General features: G+C 42.0%; 3 protein-coding genes across 6 annotated transcripts; 1 reads left to right on the top strand and 2 right to left on the bottom strand.

The window, feature by feature from the left end:
• Nucleotides 1–72: 72 nt before the first annotated feature.
• Nucleotides 73–8,051, bottom strand: nim1ka (NIM1 serine/threonine protein kinase a). Of its 2 annotated transcripts, none has more exons than XM_061279754.1 (9): nucleotides 7,929–8,051; nucleotides 7,218–7,321; nucleotides 3,921–3,991; nucleotides 3,778–3,838; nucleotides 3,179–3,481; nucleotides 2,988–3,100; nucleotides 1,852–1,973; nucleotides 1,594–1,740; nucleotides 73–1,326 (listed from the first exon to the last, which is right to left on the bottom strand). In XM_061279754.1, the coding sequence occupies exons 5-9, from the start codon at nucleotides 3,463–3,465 to the stop codon at nucleotides 565–567; spliced, it is 1,431 nt and encodes a 476-aa protein (XP_061135738.1). In that variant the 5' UTR covers nucleotides 3,466–3,481; nucleotides 3,778–3,838; nucleotides 3,921–3,991; nucleotides 7,218–7,321; nucleotides 7,929–8,051; the 3' UTR covers nucleotides 73–564. The 2 variants fall into 2 exon arrangements, with proteins under 2 accessions (XP_061135738.1, XP_061135739.1); XM_061279755.1 differs by having other exon boundaries at nucleotides 7,840–8,028.
• A 482-nt stretch (nucleotides 8,052–8,533) lies between these two features.
• On the bottom strand, nucleotides 8,534–12,282 carry znf131 (zinc finger protein 131). Of its 2 annotated transcripts, none has more exons than XM_061279369.1 (9): nucleotides 12,158–12,282; nucleotides 11,410–11,542; nucleotides 11,215–11,316; nucleotides 10,893–11,037; nucleotides 10,539–10,647; nucleotides 10,273–10,461; nucleotides 9,816–10,191; nucleotides 9,590–9,720; nucleotides 8,534–9,382 (listed from the first exon to the last, which is right to left on the bottom strand). In XM_061279369.1, exons 2-9 carry the CDS (start codon nucleotides 11,525–11,527, stop codon nucleotides 8,855–8,857), a joined length of 1,698 nt encoding a protein of 565 aa, XP_061135353.1. In that variant the 5' UTR covers nucleotides 11,528–11,542; nucleotides 12,158–12,282; the 3' UTR covers nucleotides 8,534–8,854. The 2 variants fall into 2 exon arrangements, with proteins under 2 accessions (XP_061135353.1, XP_061135352.1); XM_061279368.1 differs by lacking the exon at nucleotides 12,158–12,282 and adding an exon at nucleotides 11,918–12,145.
• Nucleotides 12,283–14,152: 1,870 nt separating this feature from the next.
• Nucleotides 14,153–17,438, top strand: selenop (selenoprotein P). 2 transcript variants are annotated; one of them, XM_061278535.1, is made up of 5 exons: nucleotides 14,153–14,309; nucleotides 14,866–15,103; nucleotides 15,177–15,389; nucleotides 15,485–15,602; nucleotides 15,862–17,438. In XM_061278535.1, exons 2-5 carry the CDS (start codon nucleotides 14,898–14,900, stop codon nucleotides 16,171–16,173), a joined length of 849 nt encoding a protein of 282 aa, XP_061134519.1. In that variant the 5' UTR covers nucleotides 14,153–14,309; nucleotides 14,866–14,897; the 3' UTR covers nucleotides 16,174–17,438. The 2 variants fall into 2 exon arrangements, with proteins under 2 accessions (XP_061134519.1, XP_061134520.1); XM_061278536.1 differs by having other exon boundaries at nucleotides 14,168–14,309; nucleotides 14,869–15,103.
• Nucleotides 17,439–18,851: the final 1,413 nt, after the last annotated feature.

Here is an 18,851-nt window from a genome sequence, read left to right as displayed (position 1 = left end):
TTTTTTTTTTTAAGTTCACATATTGTGTGTATGTGTGCGTCTAAAAGTAGACTCGAAAAATATTAAGTCATTTATTGGCTTTTCTAAGCAGGCCAATAACCTGCAGAACATCTCATAGAGATACATCAGGCAAGAAGGCAATAAAGCCTAAATACATTGCAAATGCAAAGCTTATCCTGAAGACAACACATGTACGTGCATGCAAGACTTTGTGCACTCTACAGTGATTTGATTATTATAATGGAATGTTTTGTGCTACATCATGCCAAAAGTCAAGTGTAAGCTACATTCACCCATCCAAAATAACCACAGATCGTTTAGGAAATCACTTTTCCAAATATTGTGGATTACCTCAAGTCTGTGTCAAAATATAAGTCAATCAACAACATTCTCACAGAGACTAATTTCACTTACTAAATGAATAATATGAAAATAAATGCCGGATTTCATTTTCCAATTACCGTGATGGCCTAATGCTGGACATTAAAGTCACTTTTTTCAAACCAAAATTCAGTTTTGCCTAATGTGTACAGTACTGTTTATAAAATTCAATCTAGCATTATGTCACAGAATCACACAGAGTTTGGAAGTGTGCCGTAAACTGCGGTACACTTTTAGACGCTCCTTTTTAGTTTTAGTTGGTTTTGGACCAGCCGCCTGCGTGGCTGTTTGTATACTCTCGAGAGCGCGTCTCTTGTGAGCGCCATGAAGCAGGATTCTGTATACCCCTGTGATGGAACTCCTGCAGTCCTTTCCCTGGTTGTTCAGAATGTGTTCTGAAGTGATGCCAAGTGTGCCTAGAGCTGTGACTACTTCCATCTCCTCCACCGCCAGTTCAGATGGATCACTCTCCACAAGGTAAGATGGCTCCAGCTTGAAAGGCTCCAAGGGCCGTGGGAAGTCAACATGACGCATCCAGTCACTGCTCATCACTTGATCTACAGAGCAGCGGTCTGCCGGCAAGGGTTGGAGGATCGCCCGGATCAGCTTCTGACATGTGTCCGGCAGCCAGGAGGGCAACGTGAAGGCGCCTTCTAGGATGCACCTCTTCAGTTTAGCCACCGTATCCGCCCTGAAAGGCATGGTCCCCGTCACCATGAAGAACAGCATCACTCCAAGGGCCCAAATGTCCACAAAGACGCCCACGTAGTTTTCATCCCGGAAGAGCTCTGGGGCAGCGTAAGGCGGAGAGCCGCAAAACGTGTTGAGCGTTTCGTCGCGATGGCTCATGGTGCTGAAGCCAAAGTCGCCCACCTTGACGCAAGAACTGCTGGTGTAGAAGACGTTTTCTGCCTTCAGGTCGCGGTGAATTATATTGTTTTCATGCTATAGGCAAAAAAAAAAAAAAACACCCAGTACATCAAACATTAACGTCAATGTTCAGACAATGAGGACACACTGCAACGAGAATGGGACAGAGTGGAGAGCAGACTAGGATGCCAAAGAGGTGGTGGGAAATTATTAATACAATACAGAAATGTTTTCACCTATTTATATATATTTAAAATATTTATTTACTACCAAGGAAGTGGTTCCTTCCTTGTTCAGGGCACTTTTTTTTTTTACTTGATTTTCTATGGATATCATACCAACCATGTGTTTAACAGCAGACAGGATCTGAGCAAAAACAATTTTGCTGTCGGCGTCTGAAAGTTTGCCCTCTGTGGTGATTTTGCTGTAGAGCTCGCCACCACCGGCGTACTCCAACACTAGGTGTAACCGTGACAATGTCTCCACCACCTTCGCATTCAGAAAGAGGAAAGAAGGTGATGGCAGTGTCATGATGCATTTTAATGCTGAACAACTCAAGATAATAATGGGTCAATTAAAAACAGTCTGAAAATGTCCAACCTCATAGAGGCGTATGATGTTAGGGTGATGTAATTTCTCCATGCTGGAGATTTCTCTGGACAGCAGACGCTGGGTCTTTTGATCCAGCTTGGTTTTGTCAAGGATCTTGATGGCCACTTTGTCTGGTGTAGCAGAGAGAGAAGAGTGAAAAACGCTTAGCGTTGCAAAGACATGGAAATTTTTTGAAAACTTTTCATTTCATTTTGAAAGGAGGTTAAGCAAGGGAACTTTGGAAAGAAAATAATTTGGGACACCAGCCAATTCAATTTCTTCCACTGACAATTAAAATCACAAATTTTGTGTCAAATATTACTGATACCCTTGACTTGACATGACCAACTCAAAAACAATCAAAATGCGCACCCTCCATCAAAACATAGTCTCTTTCAAAATGCTAATACGCTGTATTAATAAATGGTCAATAACGCACAACAGAGACTTTTAAATGAATGCACTGTTAAATTATTTACACGAGTAAAAAAGGCCTCAGGTAATTGAATATACAAAACGGTGCAGAGATATCTAATTGTGGATCCATATGCATTATTCAGCTTCGGTTAACCTGAATGCATCCTATTGTTAAAACCAAACAAATAATTTGCGCATAGTCAGGAAGTACAGAAAAAGTTAAACAAACAAGCACAACACACAAAGTAAATTAAAAAAAAAAAAAAAAAAAAAAAAGGGAGCAGCCAACTATCTTCTGTTTTTAGATTTGCAAGTCACGTCACTTAGGAAACGAGGGGATCTCTAATCATTCTTGAAGGTCAGCAGACAATCAATTCAGTGTTGCACCTCAATCATCCCCTTGTGAGGGACTCCATCACTTATTTATGTTGAACGACAGCAAAGGGACACTTTGGTTAGCGTTACAGCTCGCTGTTCATTACCAGAACAGCAGGAGCTGAGCTCATGCAGCGTAAGCAATGTTATGTTTTGAGAATTAGAGTGAAACCACGCAACTTACAAATTGTGCATACTGTAGAAAATCATTGTTAGAGTAAAACAAAACTTCGGGTTAAATAGCAAAACCAAGAAATAGGAGTTGAACTCAAATCATGGATGACTTCAACGTAACTGGCGAGATTTCAGTTTAGCAAACAGTAAAGGTAAACTCCATAAATGGCCCAAGTCACCTTTAGTGAGTGCATGAATTCCCAGCTTGACATGAGAAAAATTTCCACAGCCAATCTCGCCCCGAATTTTGTAGAAGCTGATTCTCCTGCCCACTGTTAGTTCACGAACCACCCTGTTGTCAAACCAAAATATAAAACAGAACGCAAATGTTGCAAGATAGAGGTGGAAAATAGACAATTCTGAGCCTTGCCTCTCATCTTGGCACATATCTAGGTTGAGTCTCTCCAGCGGGGTGAGCCGGCGGACATTGGCGCATTCATCATCTGTGTTGATGTCGGAGCTGTCCTGGGTGCTGCAGCGTGTGTATTTCTGGCCGTGGTGCACGACTGCTGGGTCTCCAACAGAACTTCCCGCAGGGTCTTCAATGGACTCCCCGGTGTCGATCCCGGAAACGGCGCTGCACCCTGCGACTCCCGCGGCACCGGCCCCTGCTTCGACACCCTCCGGGCTGCTCTCTGAGGGGCAGACGGCAGTCATCCTGCCAACGGGTCCCCTGGGTGGGTGGAGGGGGGGCAGAGGGAGGTTTACCTCATGGCAGTTGGTGATGAAGAAAAAAACATTCTGTTACATTTGAACTTGCCAACAATAAAGCCCATTAGACACAGTCATTGTATTGTATTGTTCAATAGTATTCCGTGCAACGTCTTACAGAAGTTCTACATTGCTCATACAAAGATGAGACTGTAGAAATATTGCCATTTAATTTTAGGAGTCATTGTATATTGTACACATATAACATAATAAAAATAAAGAGTAATATTTATATACAGTACAAACAAAAAAACTTACCTTCAGCTATATGAGCCATTAGCAGCTGATTCATGTCAGTGTCTTTATCCAAATGTCATGCCTTTAAAAAAACAAAATCAAGGAAAAAATAATAAAGATCCACTGCAGCACTTTTCCCTTTGACTTTGAAAGAATTTATATACTTGTTGAATCTCAAGATGAGTCTGTGGTAGATGGTCAGACGTAGCCTCCAATGAGTGGGCGAAGGAAGAAGCTGGTGACGGGCAAGAGGAAGCGTTATGAGAGTCATCCACAATAAAGGCGTTTACTCAAGAGGTCAGTGTGGCTTAAAATGGGCTCATTTGAGTGTCCGAGGTTTAAATAGAACACAGATTGAAGAGGAGGGTTAGCGGGGCTGGGCGGGGGGGAAGGAGTGGAGGGGCAGAGGGCGGTAGGAAAGTGGTAGAAACAGATGATGGTGTCAGGGTTGCAGACATTTATTGCCACAATCTGGAATAAATCTAAGACTGAGATGATTTCAATTTGAACTCCAGACATTTATGATATTAGTAAGCAATCCAGATCACCTCCTGTGTAAAACAAACAAAAAAAGTGGTTGACATGTCCGTGCACGTCCACTGCAGGCTAACGTTGCTATGAGAGCCAGAACAAACAAGACACACATCCTCATCACTCTCTTGCACCAAAACAAAAGACACAACTAATCCGCTTCTTGTTTACACACTCCTTTAGGGGAAAGTCATCATAGGATTAAAATTATAGCTCACAGGCTATTGCCGGTCATTTCTTAACATTAAGCATTTTTCTTCCTATCATGTGGATCTGATCACTTAAGGATAAATTGAGAAGTAGTTCAGAGAATGAATTATTTAATGAATGAAACATGTGACAATGAAACATTTTAAATGGGGATTGCAGATTCACCTTCTGATTGTTTGGTTCTGATCAACTTTTCATTGGGTGACAACTTCTCATCTGACTGTATTTTAAAAAAAATTAGCAACCTGTTAAGGCGGCAAACTAGTGAGGCCTAAACGGTCAATTTATACAACTGTACTTAAAATACCGTCAATTTGGTAGAAATAAGAATTACTATGTTTTTTCCTACAGTCTACATTCTACTTGTTAATGGCGAAAAAACAAGGCAAAGAGACATTCTCTCATTCATCTCCATATTAAAATGAGCCCCATGTTACAACTATGCCACAAAATCAAAGGGTCTTTTTTTAGATGTGCAATCTCTTAGCAATCAAACACCATGGATGAATATTTCAGCATTGATCTCGGGCAACCGACGAGAACATGCATAGAGAATACCGGCCTTTTGTGCGTGTCAATATAAAGAACTGAAAGAACGAGGTAAACACATGAGTACTGACGGGAAATGAGATGTTCTTAAGAATTGACGCTATTCATTTGCGTTGCTGGTGGAAGCAGCTAAAAAAAGGTGGATTCACATTTGCAATAATGGTTTCAAATAGCACTCCACACCCCCAGTGCATGCAGATGAGCCGTATTCTCCACATTGGCCAGTGCTTCATTGCTCCTAAACAACAGGTTGCTTGGCAAGGGTGTTTGTCTTTATGTCAGGCTGAGGACCGAGCGCCCACCATTAGAAAGTGTGTCAAGAAAAAGAGCACACAGCGCCATGTTTGCCGTTGTGCAACGCTGCATTTAACCTGAGCGATTTTATGTTAAATACGACAGGTGGGTGGATTAGTGCACACAAAGAACGCATTAGGAGAGACGCTAAATGAGCATACTTGAAGAAGCTACAAGTGCAGCTGTGTACTGTTTAATTATTGGAGTAGTCTTGAATTTAAGCTTTTACTATATTGTTGGACATGGGCGGAATAAAAACATATATATTTTGGTGAGGACTGATCAAAAATTATTTGGCCACTTAGAGGAAGTAATGATGAACGATATCAAAATATTAAATCAATTAAAATGGCTCAAGTCAAGCATATGCATCTGCTAAAACTGAACAATCCTGCAACAGACCTTATTTGATCAATCATCTATTAACTCAGTGCTTCTCAAATAGTGGGGCGCGCCCCCCTTGGGGGGCGCGGTGCTATTCCTGGGGGGGCGCGTGTGACCCTGGGGAACAGGCTTTTTTTTTTGGCAGTACTAGAATAAAGTGTAATTGCGCGTTTACTACAGCAGGGGGCAGTGGCGCTCTCATTGTTACTTCTGTCACGTTTGCGACAGTGCAACATTTTACGACTTACAAGACAAGTTAGGATAGTCACGGTGGGGAGGGGGGGCGCGAATAGTTTTCTTCTTGCTAGGGGGGGCGTAACAGAAAATAATTGAGAAGCACTGTATTAACTTAATCCCATTTGCTGACAGCCATGTCACTCACCTTTTAAAGCCACACACACTCATTGTCATGGAATGAGTGAGTGGCAACCCCCAAGTGGATACCAATAATATCTGCATCTCATGTGCACATTTTGTTGTTCCACTTCTATGATTTACTTTTATAAAATTTTGAAATTAAATTGGGGATTGTGGAGCACCCACCAGATTACATTGAACTTTATTATAAAGGATTATGCAATCCAGGGTGTTCCAGAAGTCTTGGGCACAATAATTTATCAAAATATTTAATGTCAAAATGTGCTCTAGACTTCTTAAGGCCACTTGTGATGGCAAACAAATAGTGCGCCCTTGCCCTTCATTAGCCAAGAATCTTAGTACGGGTCCATTCACGAGGTGATTTGTCTGAGAGTCCCGGAGGGAGTTTGCACGTTGCTGCTGAACACACTGCTAGCATCAGCAGCCTCTTCACACACTTGAACAGTGGAAAGCACAAGAGCCCATCCACCACAGCTGTGGATCAAAAATGAGTCACAGTTTCCATTTTAGGCACACAGTTCCATTTGAATCCTTTTGGTTTTACTTTTCCTGCCTCAATTGGATTTGTCTGTCTTTCGCCCGTGTACGTTTTCACTCATTCGGACAATTTCACACCGCAGGCATGCATCTGGGCGCAAAGGAAACGCGCACACACATTCAGACGCTGTATAAGTGCACTTGAGTAAATATAGACACAAAAGTGCTCTTGCAAACACACACATGCAGCAGGTTCTCTTCACACAAAGCTCCCCATTGTGTTAATTGAAATGCACGGTTGACAAGGATTGAGAGCTCAGCAGTGCAACAATGGAGAGTATACAGAGGGGCAAGCCCCTTTCTGGAATCCATGATGCAAATATGACACATTGTCAAACTGCACACTGAGTGATGACGCTCAAGCTTTTGGATTTGAGTGGCAAATGTATAAAATTCCAGCATGGTAAACTTACATTTATATAATTGGCATCAAAAATACATTTATGGACATATAAAGCCATCTCTGATTAAAATTAGCTGTTGACCAGAATTATTGCTCAATCTAAATTGTTGAAAATGGCTTGCTTTGTTTGATGATGCAATGTTACTAATAATAATGGAACAAACTTAAGGGTCACCTGAAAAGCAATGATTTTGGAGGTACGAGGATTCCGTCCAACACCAGCAATATGTTAGTGGTTGCAGTTGCTTCACTGACGTCCAAGTAATTTCCCCGATAGAGCTGTAAAAAAACGAAAACGTGACTATCAAAATCTGTGATGAGGAACAGACTGCGACTAAAGTGACTTTTGTTTTGTTTTAGAGCTTACGCAGTATCCCATTGCACTATAAAGGTGTTGCGGGTGGAAGACATCATGCACAATTGTGCATAATCAACTATTGCAAACTTAACAGGTAATTTTTTATGCATGTTTTTCAAATATTTTCAGTGTTTCGTTTCTAAAGAATATAAAGAAAACGGTTATGAAGTAGACTGAAGCCCATCGGGAGGCAACAGGTGCCGGAGACAAACTCTGCTAGCTAGTAAATCAGTTCTCCTCAATTAGATTAGTAGAGTGTGCGTTTGCAAGGCGATGACAAGATCACAGATCTGGACAGCAACTAAACTCGGTTCATAAATGTCTGGGCAATTAAACATTCACCTAGAAAAATAGTAGATTTCACACTGTGTGAAAACACAATCTTAAAAGTGCATCACTAAGTGATTTTGCGTCCACTGAGTCAATTGTTAGCACCTACTTGCAGTGGTCCTTCCCCGTGATCCACCCTGCTTCTATTAAAAACACAAACTAGATTACGATCTTGGTGGATACACAAACAGCGGTTACCTTAATGTATTTGATGGGGAAAGCTCCACCGAATCCCTCGCAAGATCATCTTGCCAGACGGATGGTGACATTGACCGCCGCAGCTGCTACCCGGGTTGATTCTGTTGTCAAGGGGAAATTGTTTTGAGTGACTGCCGAGTGAGCCAATCAGAAGAAGCTCCTGGATTGTGACGTTCGGTCATTGGCCAATGAAGAGATGGGCGTTACCACGGGGGCGGTCTGGCCGATGTAGTGAGCTAAAAACCACCCTAACCTTAATTAAAATCTCATAGTGCAGAAAACAGCTTTTGAGTAAATTAACTTCAAGTTTCTTTGTGCCTCACAAGTAATTATTATGCACTACCTACCTGGGAATGCCATTAAAAATGACAAGGTACACATCACTTTTGGGAAGCCAATAACATCTCCGTCAGCAACACACATCACCACGTTAAGTAGAGCAGTATACAAGATATAATACAATAAAGCGATTACAAATCTGACTCATTCATGTGCAATGAAAATAATCATGTATCCTGCTGGAAATGATCTAATTTCACAAATTTTCATTTCTGTCATGTTTATGCCAATACGGTGGGAACCTGCTGAGATAAATAATAATACAGTCCCATACAAATAGTTTATTTCTGTTTTTTTCTACAAAATAAAAAAAGTTAGCTTGAGCAAAACCATAGCATGATCACTGAAGAATAAAAGCTGTTGACCAAAATCAATTTGGCAGGTGAGCTGGCCGAAAAACAACAAAATAAAAAGAAAAAAATTAATCACTCAGAGCCCAACTTGCCATAGATAGAATTTCAACTTTTCAATAAATACACGATTGCAAATGTATATCTTTGTCCACGTCAGAGTTTGGGAAGTTGGAACATGATGACAAAACACAGGAACTTTGTGTTCAATATCCATGCAGTTTTTGGCCCGTATTTTCATACGACCACCGTTTGTATCGTTTCCTCCATGTTCACCAGCTCTTCCTCCAACTCCACTTCCACCTGAGGGTGGGCCACCTGCTCCTCGTTCATGTCGCCGGAGGACATGCGCACCATCTGGAACTGCACGCCGGCCTGCTTCAGTCTCTCCACATCCTCCTCGCACATCTCGGCCACGCCTCCGTCCTCCACCACGACCGTGGCCGACTCCTCCATTTCCATCACCTCGATTGGGTTCACTGTGATGTTCTGCACCTGGATGCCGTCTTCCAGCAGCACTGTTTCCGTGGCCTCGATGGTTTGCGTGGTGATGGTGAGCGCCGCAGTTGCTGCTGCGTCGCTGACGGCCAGTTCTTCCATCGACTTGTCATCCTCTATGGAGTGAATGTCTTTCAGGTGCACCTTTAGTTCCTGGGGGTCAGTGAACCACAAGTCGCACATGGTGCAGTGGTTGGGCTTGTCTCCTGTGTGGCTCACGAGATGGTCTTTGAACTGGTCCCAGCTGTTGAAGACACTGCTGCATACCTAAAGAACGAAGAAAAACATCTTAAGCTCTGGACATACGCCCTGATATGGCCGATTGTTATTGATAACTTGGGACAACACTACATGGTCAAACTTTGTTTCCATTTCAAGCTATGTCTCTTCTGCAAGGGCACTGGGGTCGCGCGAGCAATCTTTACATTTCATTGGAAAAGACGGGTGGCTTGAATCTTGTGTGTTGGCTCGTACCTGGCATTCATAGAGTTTCTTGCGTCCTTTCTTGGCTCCATTCCCATTCTGACAGGCCGCCATATGGCACTTCAGTGTGCTGTTCCTGGCAAATCGCTCATGACAGTCAGGACATTCGTATGGTTTTTCACCTACAGATTACACGCAGAAAGGCAAACATGATCAATGTAAACACGATTTCCTTGTTTTGAAACATCAAAAGATAGACAAACCATTTCGATCTTACCAGTATGCTTTCGCAAGTGCTCCTTAAAATGACCGAAGTGGTCAAATTGCTTCTCACAGTACTCGCAAACGTGAACTCTCTTTGAGGCTTTCTGGTTTTGGTTCTGTTCTTCTGCATCAAAATGGAAGGAGTTCAAGTGCTGATTCAAGGATCCCTCCCGCGTGTACGCTTTGCCGCAATGGCTGCACACATGTGGCTTCTTCACCAGACTGTGCTGCATTTTCATGTGCTGCTTGAGTTGGAAGTACATCTTGAAGGTTTGGTCGCACTTGCTACAGCAGAATGTGTTGTCTTCTTGAGAAATCTGGACCTCCACCACCGCCACATTCTCCAGCACCTTGGAAGCAGTCACCGTTTCTTCCTGATACAGGACTTCCTGTACAAACACAGTGGCGAACATATTAATGAACTCAGATGTCAAAATAGACAAGACAAATCAGCATGAAGCTCAATTCACCTCCTCTATGGCTCCCTTCTTGATGACCCCAAGTGAAGGTTGCCCCTGCTGATACTTGCTGGTGATGTCAGCCAGCAGAGCCAAGGCGGAGTCATTTGATTGGACGTTCTTTGTGACATCCCCCACCACCTCCTCCAGCCCGGACTCCTCCACCTCTATCGCAGTGTCCCCTATCATCTGTATCTCCACCTGGGCGAACAAATCCAGACCATCAGTTCAGCGTTATAAAAGATTTCTCCCAAAAAGCAATATTAACGGTTACAAACCGGTTCCCCTTCCACCGTGGGTAGGGCTTCTGTGATGACACAAGACGTCTCAGCAATCTTCCTCTTTTTATTGTTGCTTTTTGGCATCGCTGAAGTCGAGTCATTTATCCTGCGAGAAGACATGCTTGTTCCATTTCGTGTACTCAACCGCAACACTTTTACCAGGGTGGTTCCAAAACATGACATCATTGCATATATTGATGACGACCAGTTCTCACTTGAATCAATTTTGATAAGATATGCAAAGCTAAAGTTTGGTTAAGACGTTCATGTAAAATGCGCAAATAAGGTGATTGTGTTGACATGTTGAAAAAGCCTTTCAAAGAAAGTTAATTTTAAAAAAAAAAGTCTCACTTGTTGGTGAGTGCCTTGATGGCTTCCTGCATCTGGAGGTATTCAGCAGCCTTCCACACATCAAAGGCTTCCTCTTTACCCGCAACAGCTAACGTGGCTGTGTACGTGAACTCCATCAGGTGCCGGAAAGCCATGTTACTCACTCCTGTGGAGAACAACCATGCAGTAGTAGTGGTGGTTAAGGTTTAGGAATATAACTTGTTGCAATTTTATTTTCAAAGCTTGTCATACCTTAACAAGCCTATTTCCTCAAATGACCATTTCACACTTTGCTACAAACAAATTACAGGTATATTAGCCAATGAGTTCCCAGAAAGTGTACCTTCAATCTCCACCAGGGGTTCTTGGGTAAAATCTTGGAAAAAATTGTGAAAAAACTGACTGCATGCTGCTAACACTGCCTTGTGTGCTCGGAACTGGTGTCCTGCGAAAGGAAACCGGTTTGAATTAGTTTAACAGCTAATAAAAATTTTAAAAAAAGGTGCAATTCCAGTCATAGATGTTTATATCCACCTACCGTCTACAATCAAAGTGATATCTGTGAACTGGTTCAACTGTCGCTGTTCATTCAATTTGTCCATCATGACTTTATAGTGAGCGGGGAACTCACTGCCTTCTATGACTTCAGCTGCCATTATGCAGAGCTTTTCCTGAAATGCAACAAGAAAAACAAAAGACATCGTATGTGGGGGAGGGGGAGAATAACATGCATTTTGAATCTATATGAACATGATTTCAACCTACAGTAATGTGCAAAAGTCTCGGGACCACTAGTAGTCTTGTGGATCAATATATCGTTTTAAATGCTTGTATGTATACACAATTGCTAAGTTTAAATCCAGACTATTTAATACATGTGCACCTTGACTATTAAGGCAACAAGAGGTGGCCCAAATGAGGTATATAATGTGATGTCACCAAGCTAACAATACTGCTAGTTTACTTCCATGTTAGCACGCCCCACATCAAAACAACAAACTCGATACAGGAGACCTGGTCACTAAAAAACAAATAAATTGACTAACCTGAAAAAATGACAACGTAATCATCCCTGTGACACAAAGGGTCCCGAATAAACATTGAGCAGCAGCTGAGCGCTGCCGATAACATTGACGACGGGCCCCTTAGCATGCTCGCCATTTCGCATTTGACAATCAACATTACGTCATCAAACCGCGCATTAAAATGCACTTTTTCCCGGACACATTTTCCAATTCTGACCGCTACAGGTCACAAGACACGACGAAAAGTGTAGTTTAGCATACCTCGAGGTCCTTTATGACTCTTTGGAGAGTTCTTTGTCGGTGAGCATTCCTTCGACGTATAGAGCGTTGGTGGTGCTTGACTAGCTTGCTCCGAAAAGGGCGGTCGTTGGACGCAAAGGCCTCAGATGCCCAGAATCCTTTGCGTCCTTAACCGACCCCTCGTTGCTTGGCAACCGCCTCGTCTCTTTCATGTCGATTAATGCAAAGGCCCTACTCAATTTTACAACCCTCTCATTCGTGTTTATTTTTCTTTAACGATCAAATGTTGTTGTCATTAGTGTGAAATATCAAGTCAAGTCTTTTTTTCTTTCCTTTATTAAGCTTTACTATGACAGTCTGTCTAAGCTAGCAGAGATGTTTCAAATTCTTCAAATAAAACGCTATATTTCTCCATGGTCAGCAGTCACTCCATAAAATAAAAACAAATGCATCAGTCATTTGCTCCAGTGAAGTGCAAAAAGCATTGAAATCATAGAGAAAATCAGATAAACTATAGCTGACCATTATTATTATTATTATTATTATTATTATTATTATTATTATTATTATTATTATTATTATTATTATTATTATTATTATTATTATTATTATTATTATTATCACATTAGCTGCAGCCTATAGAAACTTATTATTGCAATAATAATGATATCCATGGATATCCTCTGATTGTATAACAATTACACTAAACTAGGTAAAAAGTTTTAAAAGTGACAAGATACATGGCAGATTAAAGAAAGGCTAAGAACAAGACATCAGGTGACACTGGACAACTAGGTAAAACTGGAACAGTCTGAAAAGAACAATTTTAAAGCCAAATTCCAGTATGTACCATTTTGAGGTCATAACAATAAACCGTGATAATACCCCTTTGAATCTCAGAAGGTCATAGCAAAAGTCATAAAGGCCCAGCCGTGCAATCTTGACAAGCACTTTATAAATTAAACTAAACCGGGGCGCTTGTTAGGTCGACATGTGCTGTGTGGTGCCAGCCTTTGTCAATGAGTTACATTGAGTTTCAGGAATCATCCACTTCGGGCAGGGCACCCTGGATCACCTCTGTCTCTTTTATCTTCAGTGGGTGCATCTGCTTTACAATCAAATGACAACTCTGATTGTCTTTGCATGCATGTAAAATTATGCAATAGAAAGTTTTACCTCTAGTTCATCTTCTAATCAGTTATAGGTCCACCTGTGTGATGTTGTGCAAGACTCTCATAAAATCTCATGAAGCTTCATGATGACTTCAAGAACAAATTAATTTCCTTTAAGTCCACCACTGTAGATAGAAAACCCTGCATATTGTGTACAAGGTTCAGAAATGTTGATTTTCACTTGCTGTTGTGTTAGTCTGTATTGCCTTTTCTGCCAAAAAATCCATTTCAGGTCAAATGACCTTTGACCATCCTCTGTCTCCCATAAATTCATTACCGTGCTGCTTCTGCATGCACTCAACTATCAGCTCAGACTTTGAGCCTTTTTATATGTGCCTGTTGGTGACAGTTAAAAAGTCGTTCACAGCTGAAACCATAAAACACATTGATGCAACCTTTTAGAGGCACCCAAAACTTGCTTTGTGCTCCCTATCTTAACTTTTAATATCACTTTCAATAGAAATACATATTTTCTACAACTTACTGCACATGTTGAATCGTTCAATCAGCCTGTCTTTATATGGACTTTGCACAAAATTGTTGGCCACCAACCAGAGATCCGCCCTCTGTTCCTTTCCAACTCTCCTCTCTCCAAAAGTGTTACACAACTTGTTTTTAACTTCCTTCATGCAAATAAAATAAGGAAATAAATAATAATAATGATTCCTTCGAAAACTGCAAAGCAAATGCATGCCCCAATACATTCTTGTCTTTAAAACATTTATCAATCTGACAGATATCACCAATCATTTCCAACCTGATGAAATGTTCACAATTAAACGGATGTGACTTTATTGGGCAGGCAAAAAAAAATGGCGCCATCAGCAAAATTAAGAAGAAGAAAAAAGAGGAAAAAGATCAGGTTGACCTTTGTTCTGCTTTCAGGCAGACAAAAACAAGCAGAGTATAAAAGGAGAGGCAGCAGCTGAGGGGCACATTTGTTTTTGCACAAGGGCTGCTGCGACTCAACGCCGCGCAGGGGCAAGCTTTCGACAAAAAAGGTATCAGACTCATTTGAAATTATATTTATAAATATCCCCAGCCTGATTATTACTGATTATGCCAGATTTGTGTTCATTACTTCCACAGAAATTTCACAGGAACAGATTGTGTGACGGAATTGTCCTGTTTACTTTACAAATGAGTAAACTAACAATGTAGAAGTGGCTCAAACGTAAATTATTTACGATTCAGTGACAGATTTGGTCTGTAACACGTGACAGAAAAAAAAGCAAATATGCTGATCATTGCTTTCCAAAGTAAAAGGAAATGCTTGAACTTGTTTCAACACAGACGGGCAGTCTACAGAAATCACAGAAGAATCTGAAATTCAGAAGTTTTACTTTTTAAACTAAGAAAGGTATCCCTGATAATCAATCAATTGTCGATTAGTACCTTGTACCTCTAGTTTCGACCAAATATTTGTAATTTATTCGGGGGGGGGGGGCACCATAATTTGTGCCCCATGCAATAAACATTTTTTCAATAAACATCCTTTGCTGATGGACACCTTTGCACAAGATATATCTTATTTCTGGTGTTGTCTTTCTCCTTCAGCAGATAAGGAGAGACAAGGAGGAGCAGGAGGCATGTGGGCGAGCCTCAGCCTGCTCCTCGCTCTCTGCCTGCTCCAGGGGGGCAGCGCGGAGAGCGAGGGGGACGGCGGGTCACGCTGTCAGCCGCCGCCCGATTGGAAGATCGGGACGGTGGAACCCATGAAGGCCATGATGGGCCGGGTGACGGTAGTGGCCCTTTTGCAGGCTAGCTGACTGTTCTGTTTGGTGCAGGCATCCAGGTAAATGGCAGTTGTAAAATTTCTGCTGCAATAGATTGTAACCTTTTTTTAAATCATTTTTTGCTCCATCTAGAATGGATAACCTGCGCCTGCAGATGGAGAGTCAGGGTTTGAAACATGTGACCTACATAGTGGTCAACCATCAGGGGGCGCAAGCACAACATCTGCATCCCATGCTGGAGCAGAGGTTGTCCACCAACATCGCGCTCTTCAAACAAGAAGAACACCAGCCGGACGTGTGGCAGTTGCTGAACGGAGCCAAGGATGACTTTTTCATCTATGACAGGTTTGAACGACTGCATGTGATTGTCCATTTTGCCAACTCAATTTACGGCAGAGTTGATGATGCATTTTTCTTTTCTTTTACCTTTTAACCATCAGATGTGGACGCCTTACTCGCCAGATTTCACTTCCATATTCCATCATTGGCCAGGGTCACATTGAGAGTGCCATCAAGGATACCTACTGCCAGCGCTTATGTGGCACTTGCACATATGAGGTATGATTATTATTATTAGTAGTAAGAGTAGTACAAAAGTACAAAAGACGATTCGATCTGAGGTGGGATATGATTCAAGGACGGTACATTTTAAAATGTAATAATTCACATCGGTTTGGTTAAATCAAAACCAAATTTTGGAGTTACAACCCTAATATATACATATATTTATATGCACAGTACATATGGCACCTTGGTTTTATACTACTACAAGCTGCCGCTGTTTTACATGTTAACTTATTGCATGTGAATTTTTCAGAGTGCTGAAATCCCACCAGAGTGTCAAACAAATACAGAAGTGCCCCCCGATGCTGTCCCAGCAGTTGACACCGAAACAGGACCTCAAGGTCATCACCATCACATGCATCACCACCCTCCCCCCCATCACCACCATCACCACCACCATCAGCATGCGCACCACAATCACGACCCCAGTCTGGGTCATGATCAGCACGGAAACCACCAAGTCCAAAGCCAAAATCGCCACAGTTTAGGGGAACAGGCTGGTCCGGGGCACTCGAACTTAGAGCCCCAGGAGGCACAGGGTGCGCCAGTGATGCAGCGGCCGTGAGCAGCCGAGAAGTCGAGCTGAAAATCCAAGTACGACTGACGGACCGCCGGTTCCGACGGTGACGTCGCTACCGCGGCCAGCTGATGCTGACACTGACGGAGGCTGTTGGGCGAGACAGTCGATCCGACCCTGTGACGCTGTCAAGAGGCGCTACCCGCCACATGACAGTGACACGGGAGGGACGAGTCCAATCACATCAGCGAGACCTGACAGTGACGCTCGTCCCCGGTCGGCTGACAGCCGCCTCAGCCGGAACAGTGACCCTGACCCCTGGGGGTCACGAGCTGAGAATGAGGCCATCTGTAAAGCTGGCCGTGATATCATTCTCGAATAGGAACACCAGCTCACGTCACCCGGCGTGCAGTTAGACCGCCATGTTCCCAACTGACCTTTTCCCCTTTTGAACCCTTCCATCTTTTATGAAACCAGGCGCACAAACTACGCTCTAGTGGCGTCTGGGTGAAGTCAGGATGGCAGGGATGGGAGACAGGTCATGAAGGAACATGGTGGACAGTTCAACTATTTGTGATTTTTGTTTTGTTTTGAAAAAATAGCAGTATGACTAAGACAAATTTTCAAAAAGTAGGACTTTTGTCTTGTAGGCAAGGCTTTAAAAAAACTACAATGGGCAAGTGATTAACACATGATAGGTTCAAAAAAGAAAAAAAAGGATCGACGAATCTCCTTGGCAAACGTTAGCTCCTCCAAAGCTTGTCTTTTGGTGAAGAGGTATCACGTCTTCATAGTTCCTTAGCAACCAACATGACTGCCTGTCACTACACATTCCACCATAGATGATGAAGAAATAAAAAAATGAACTATATAGAATATATCTACATATTATTGTTGAGGGGGATGCAGCTAAAACCACTGAAGTACAGAATGTAAGAGAGTTTGGCATGAGAAACTAATCTTTGGAGGGCATAGCCTGAATGCATTGGCTTATTAAGGCACATTAATTACATGGTTAAGCACAATACTAATTCAATTTTTCATGCACATATCTTTTTTTCTTCCTTGTACTAGATTTTCTTTTAAATTGCACACAGCTAAACAAAGTTAAATAAAAAAACACTGTCGCAAAGAGAAAGGAATGAAGTTTGGATGACTTTTGTAATACACACTGTGGTTAATGATGGTTTCTGCGGGAAGGTAAAATGTCACCCGGAAATCTGATGCCCTCACAGAGGAATGTATTGAGAAGTGAGTTTGTGAATTATACATGATGTGAAAAGACAGTGAAATAAACTTTGATTGGATCGCTTCTTCTGTGTTTGTCTTTTGCATTAAAAAATGAGAGAATAACGAAGGCATTCATAATCAACATTAAAAAAAATGATCTCAAAACATTCCCAAATGAGTAAAAAAATTGTTGACCAGTGTAACTGATCACAGAAACTGCTGACAAAAACAGATACATTTAAGCCAATTAAAAAGAACAGCTCTAAAAACACACTAATAAATTATTTCATGTCCATGTAGCTCTCAAAAACAATACATTATTTCATGTCTAAATTAATATTATGACATGACACGTACCAAATCTGTCCAATAGATGACGACAAAGCTCCATAAAGAAGAAAAGATCTTACACAGCTCAGGAATATACGTCTCTGAATTCTGGTTTTACAACGCACGTCATTACTTGCACTATTGAATGAGATTGTTCAACTAATGTTTTGTTAGTTTTAGCCATGTTTGCATTGTCGCTTAGCAACAATCTTTGAGCACAATTAAAACACACAAAAAACATGTTGACGAATAAATTTGACAGTCGAGAAAAAGGTTGTGCAAGCTTACTTAAAAGCTAACACAACAGAAAAACATCATTTATTGGCAAACAAAATTTTAGAAGTTGGTTTTTGTGTCACAATAAAGCCTTTTTATTTCAATTTCATAATGACACATTGCTCATCAAGCATCAACGTGCATCACCTTCATCTTAGAGCCATGTGTCTGAATGTCCTACATCTAAAAAGGTCAACAAGCAAGTGGAGGAGATGAGTTAGGCCGAGGTGTACCTTGTCCATGTGGGCGTAATTGGACTGAAGAGCCAATACATGGGGAAGAGTGACTTATGGCTAATTAGCCGCAATGTCCTGTGAGTGGCGGTCAGTGTGATTCAATCAGCCCCCATACAGAGCAGCGGTACACAGCCTCCGTCTTAATTGGCCAATAAGCTTTCTCCAGGGGTCTGCACTCCCCCCCCCCCCCATCTTCTTCACCAACACTCAGGCCAAGGAGAGTGAAGCACACACACGACTTGTGAACTCATTCACAGTGTGCCTCTATATGGATCACAAACAAGCCAGTATTCCAAACTCACACACACACATAGACATATTTAGGTGTGAGCACACGCCACACACATACACCGCACTTAGGCACACAGGGTGAAAGGTGGTCATCCTGGAAACGATGCACACACATACTAAAGGGTCAAAAGAGGTCATCCTGCACACAGACAATAGAACGACATGTACACAAACACACAGACATCCTGCAATTTGTACACACAAATATAATTGACTACATGTGCCTGCGCACACACACACACGCTCACACTGGGAGGTCCGCCTTCCATTTTGTGCACGAAAACAACAGAAATACAGGAACACACAAGAACATTGCCTCACACACACAAACAGATTATTGCACTCAACAAAGGAGCAGAATTA

The sequence above is a fragment of the Syngnathus typhle genome, linkage group LG5, assembly GCF_033458585.1.
Source record: "Syngnathus typhle isolate RoL2023-S1 ecotype Sweden linkage group LG5, RoL_Styp_1.0, whole genome shotgun sequence".
Classification (NCBI taxonomy): domain Eukaryota; kingdom Metazoa; phylum Chordata; class Actinopteri; order Syngnathiformes; family Syngnathidae; genus Syngnathus; species Syngnathus typhle.
This window is presented reverse-complemented; position numbering and strand designations above follow the sequence as displayed.

What these genes read in the sequence shown, in the direction of transcription:
- znf131 (XM_061279368.1), bottom strand. Translation starts at nt 11,941, where the DNA reads ATGATTACGTTGTCATTTTTTCAG. An exon ending in ACCCCTGGTGGAGATTGAAG is followed by an intron (nt 11,038 to 11,214) that starts GTACACTTTCTG and finishes TGTTCTCCACAG; the next exon opens with GAGTGAGTAACATGGCTTTC. An exon ending in AGAAACTCTATGAATGCCAG is followed by an intron (nt 9,383 to 9,589) that starts GTACGAGCCAAC and finishes TTCGTTCTTTAG; the next exon opens with GTATGCAGCAGTGTCTTCAA.
- nim1ka (XM_061279754.1), bottom strand. Translation starts at nt 3,465, where the DNA reads ATGACTGCCGTCTGCCCCTCAGAGAGCAGCCCGGAGGGTGTCGAAGCA. An exon ending in ACATCATACGCCTCTATGAG is followed by an intron (nt 1,741 to 1,851) that starts GTTGGACATTTT and finishes CTGAATGCGAAG; the next exon opens with GTGGTGGAGACATTGTCACG. An exon ending in TGTCTGCTGTTAAACACATG is followed by an intron (nt 1,327 to 1,593) that starts GTTGGTATGATA and finishes TTTTGCCTATAG; the next exon opens with CATGAAAACAATATAATTCA.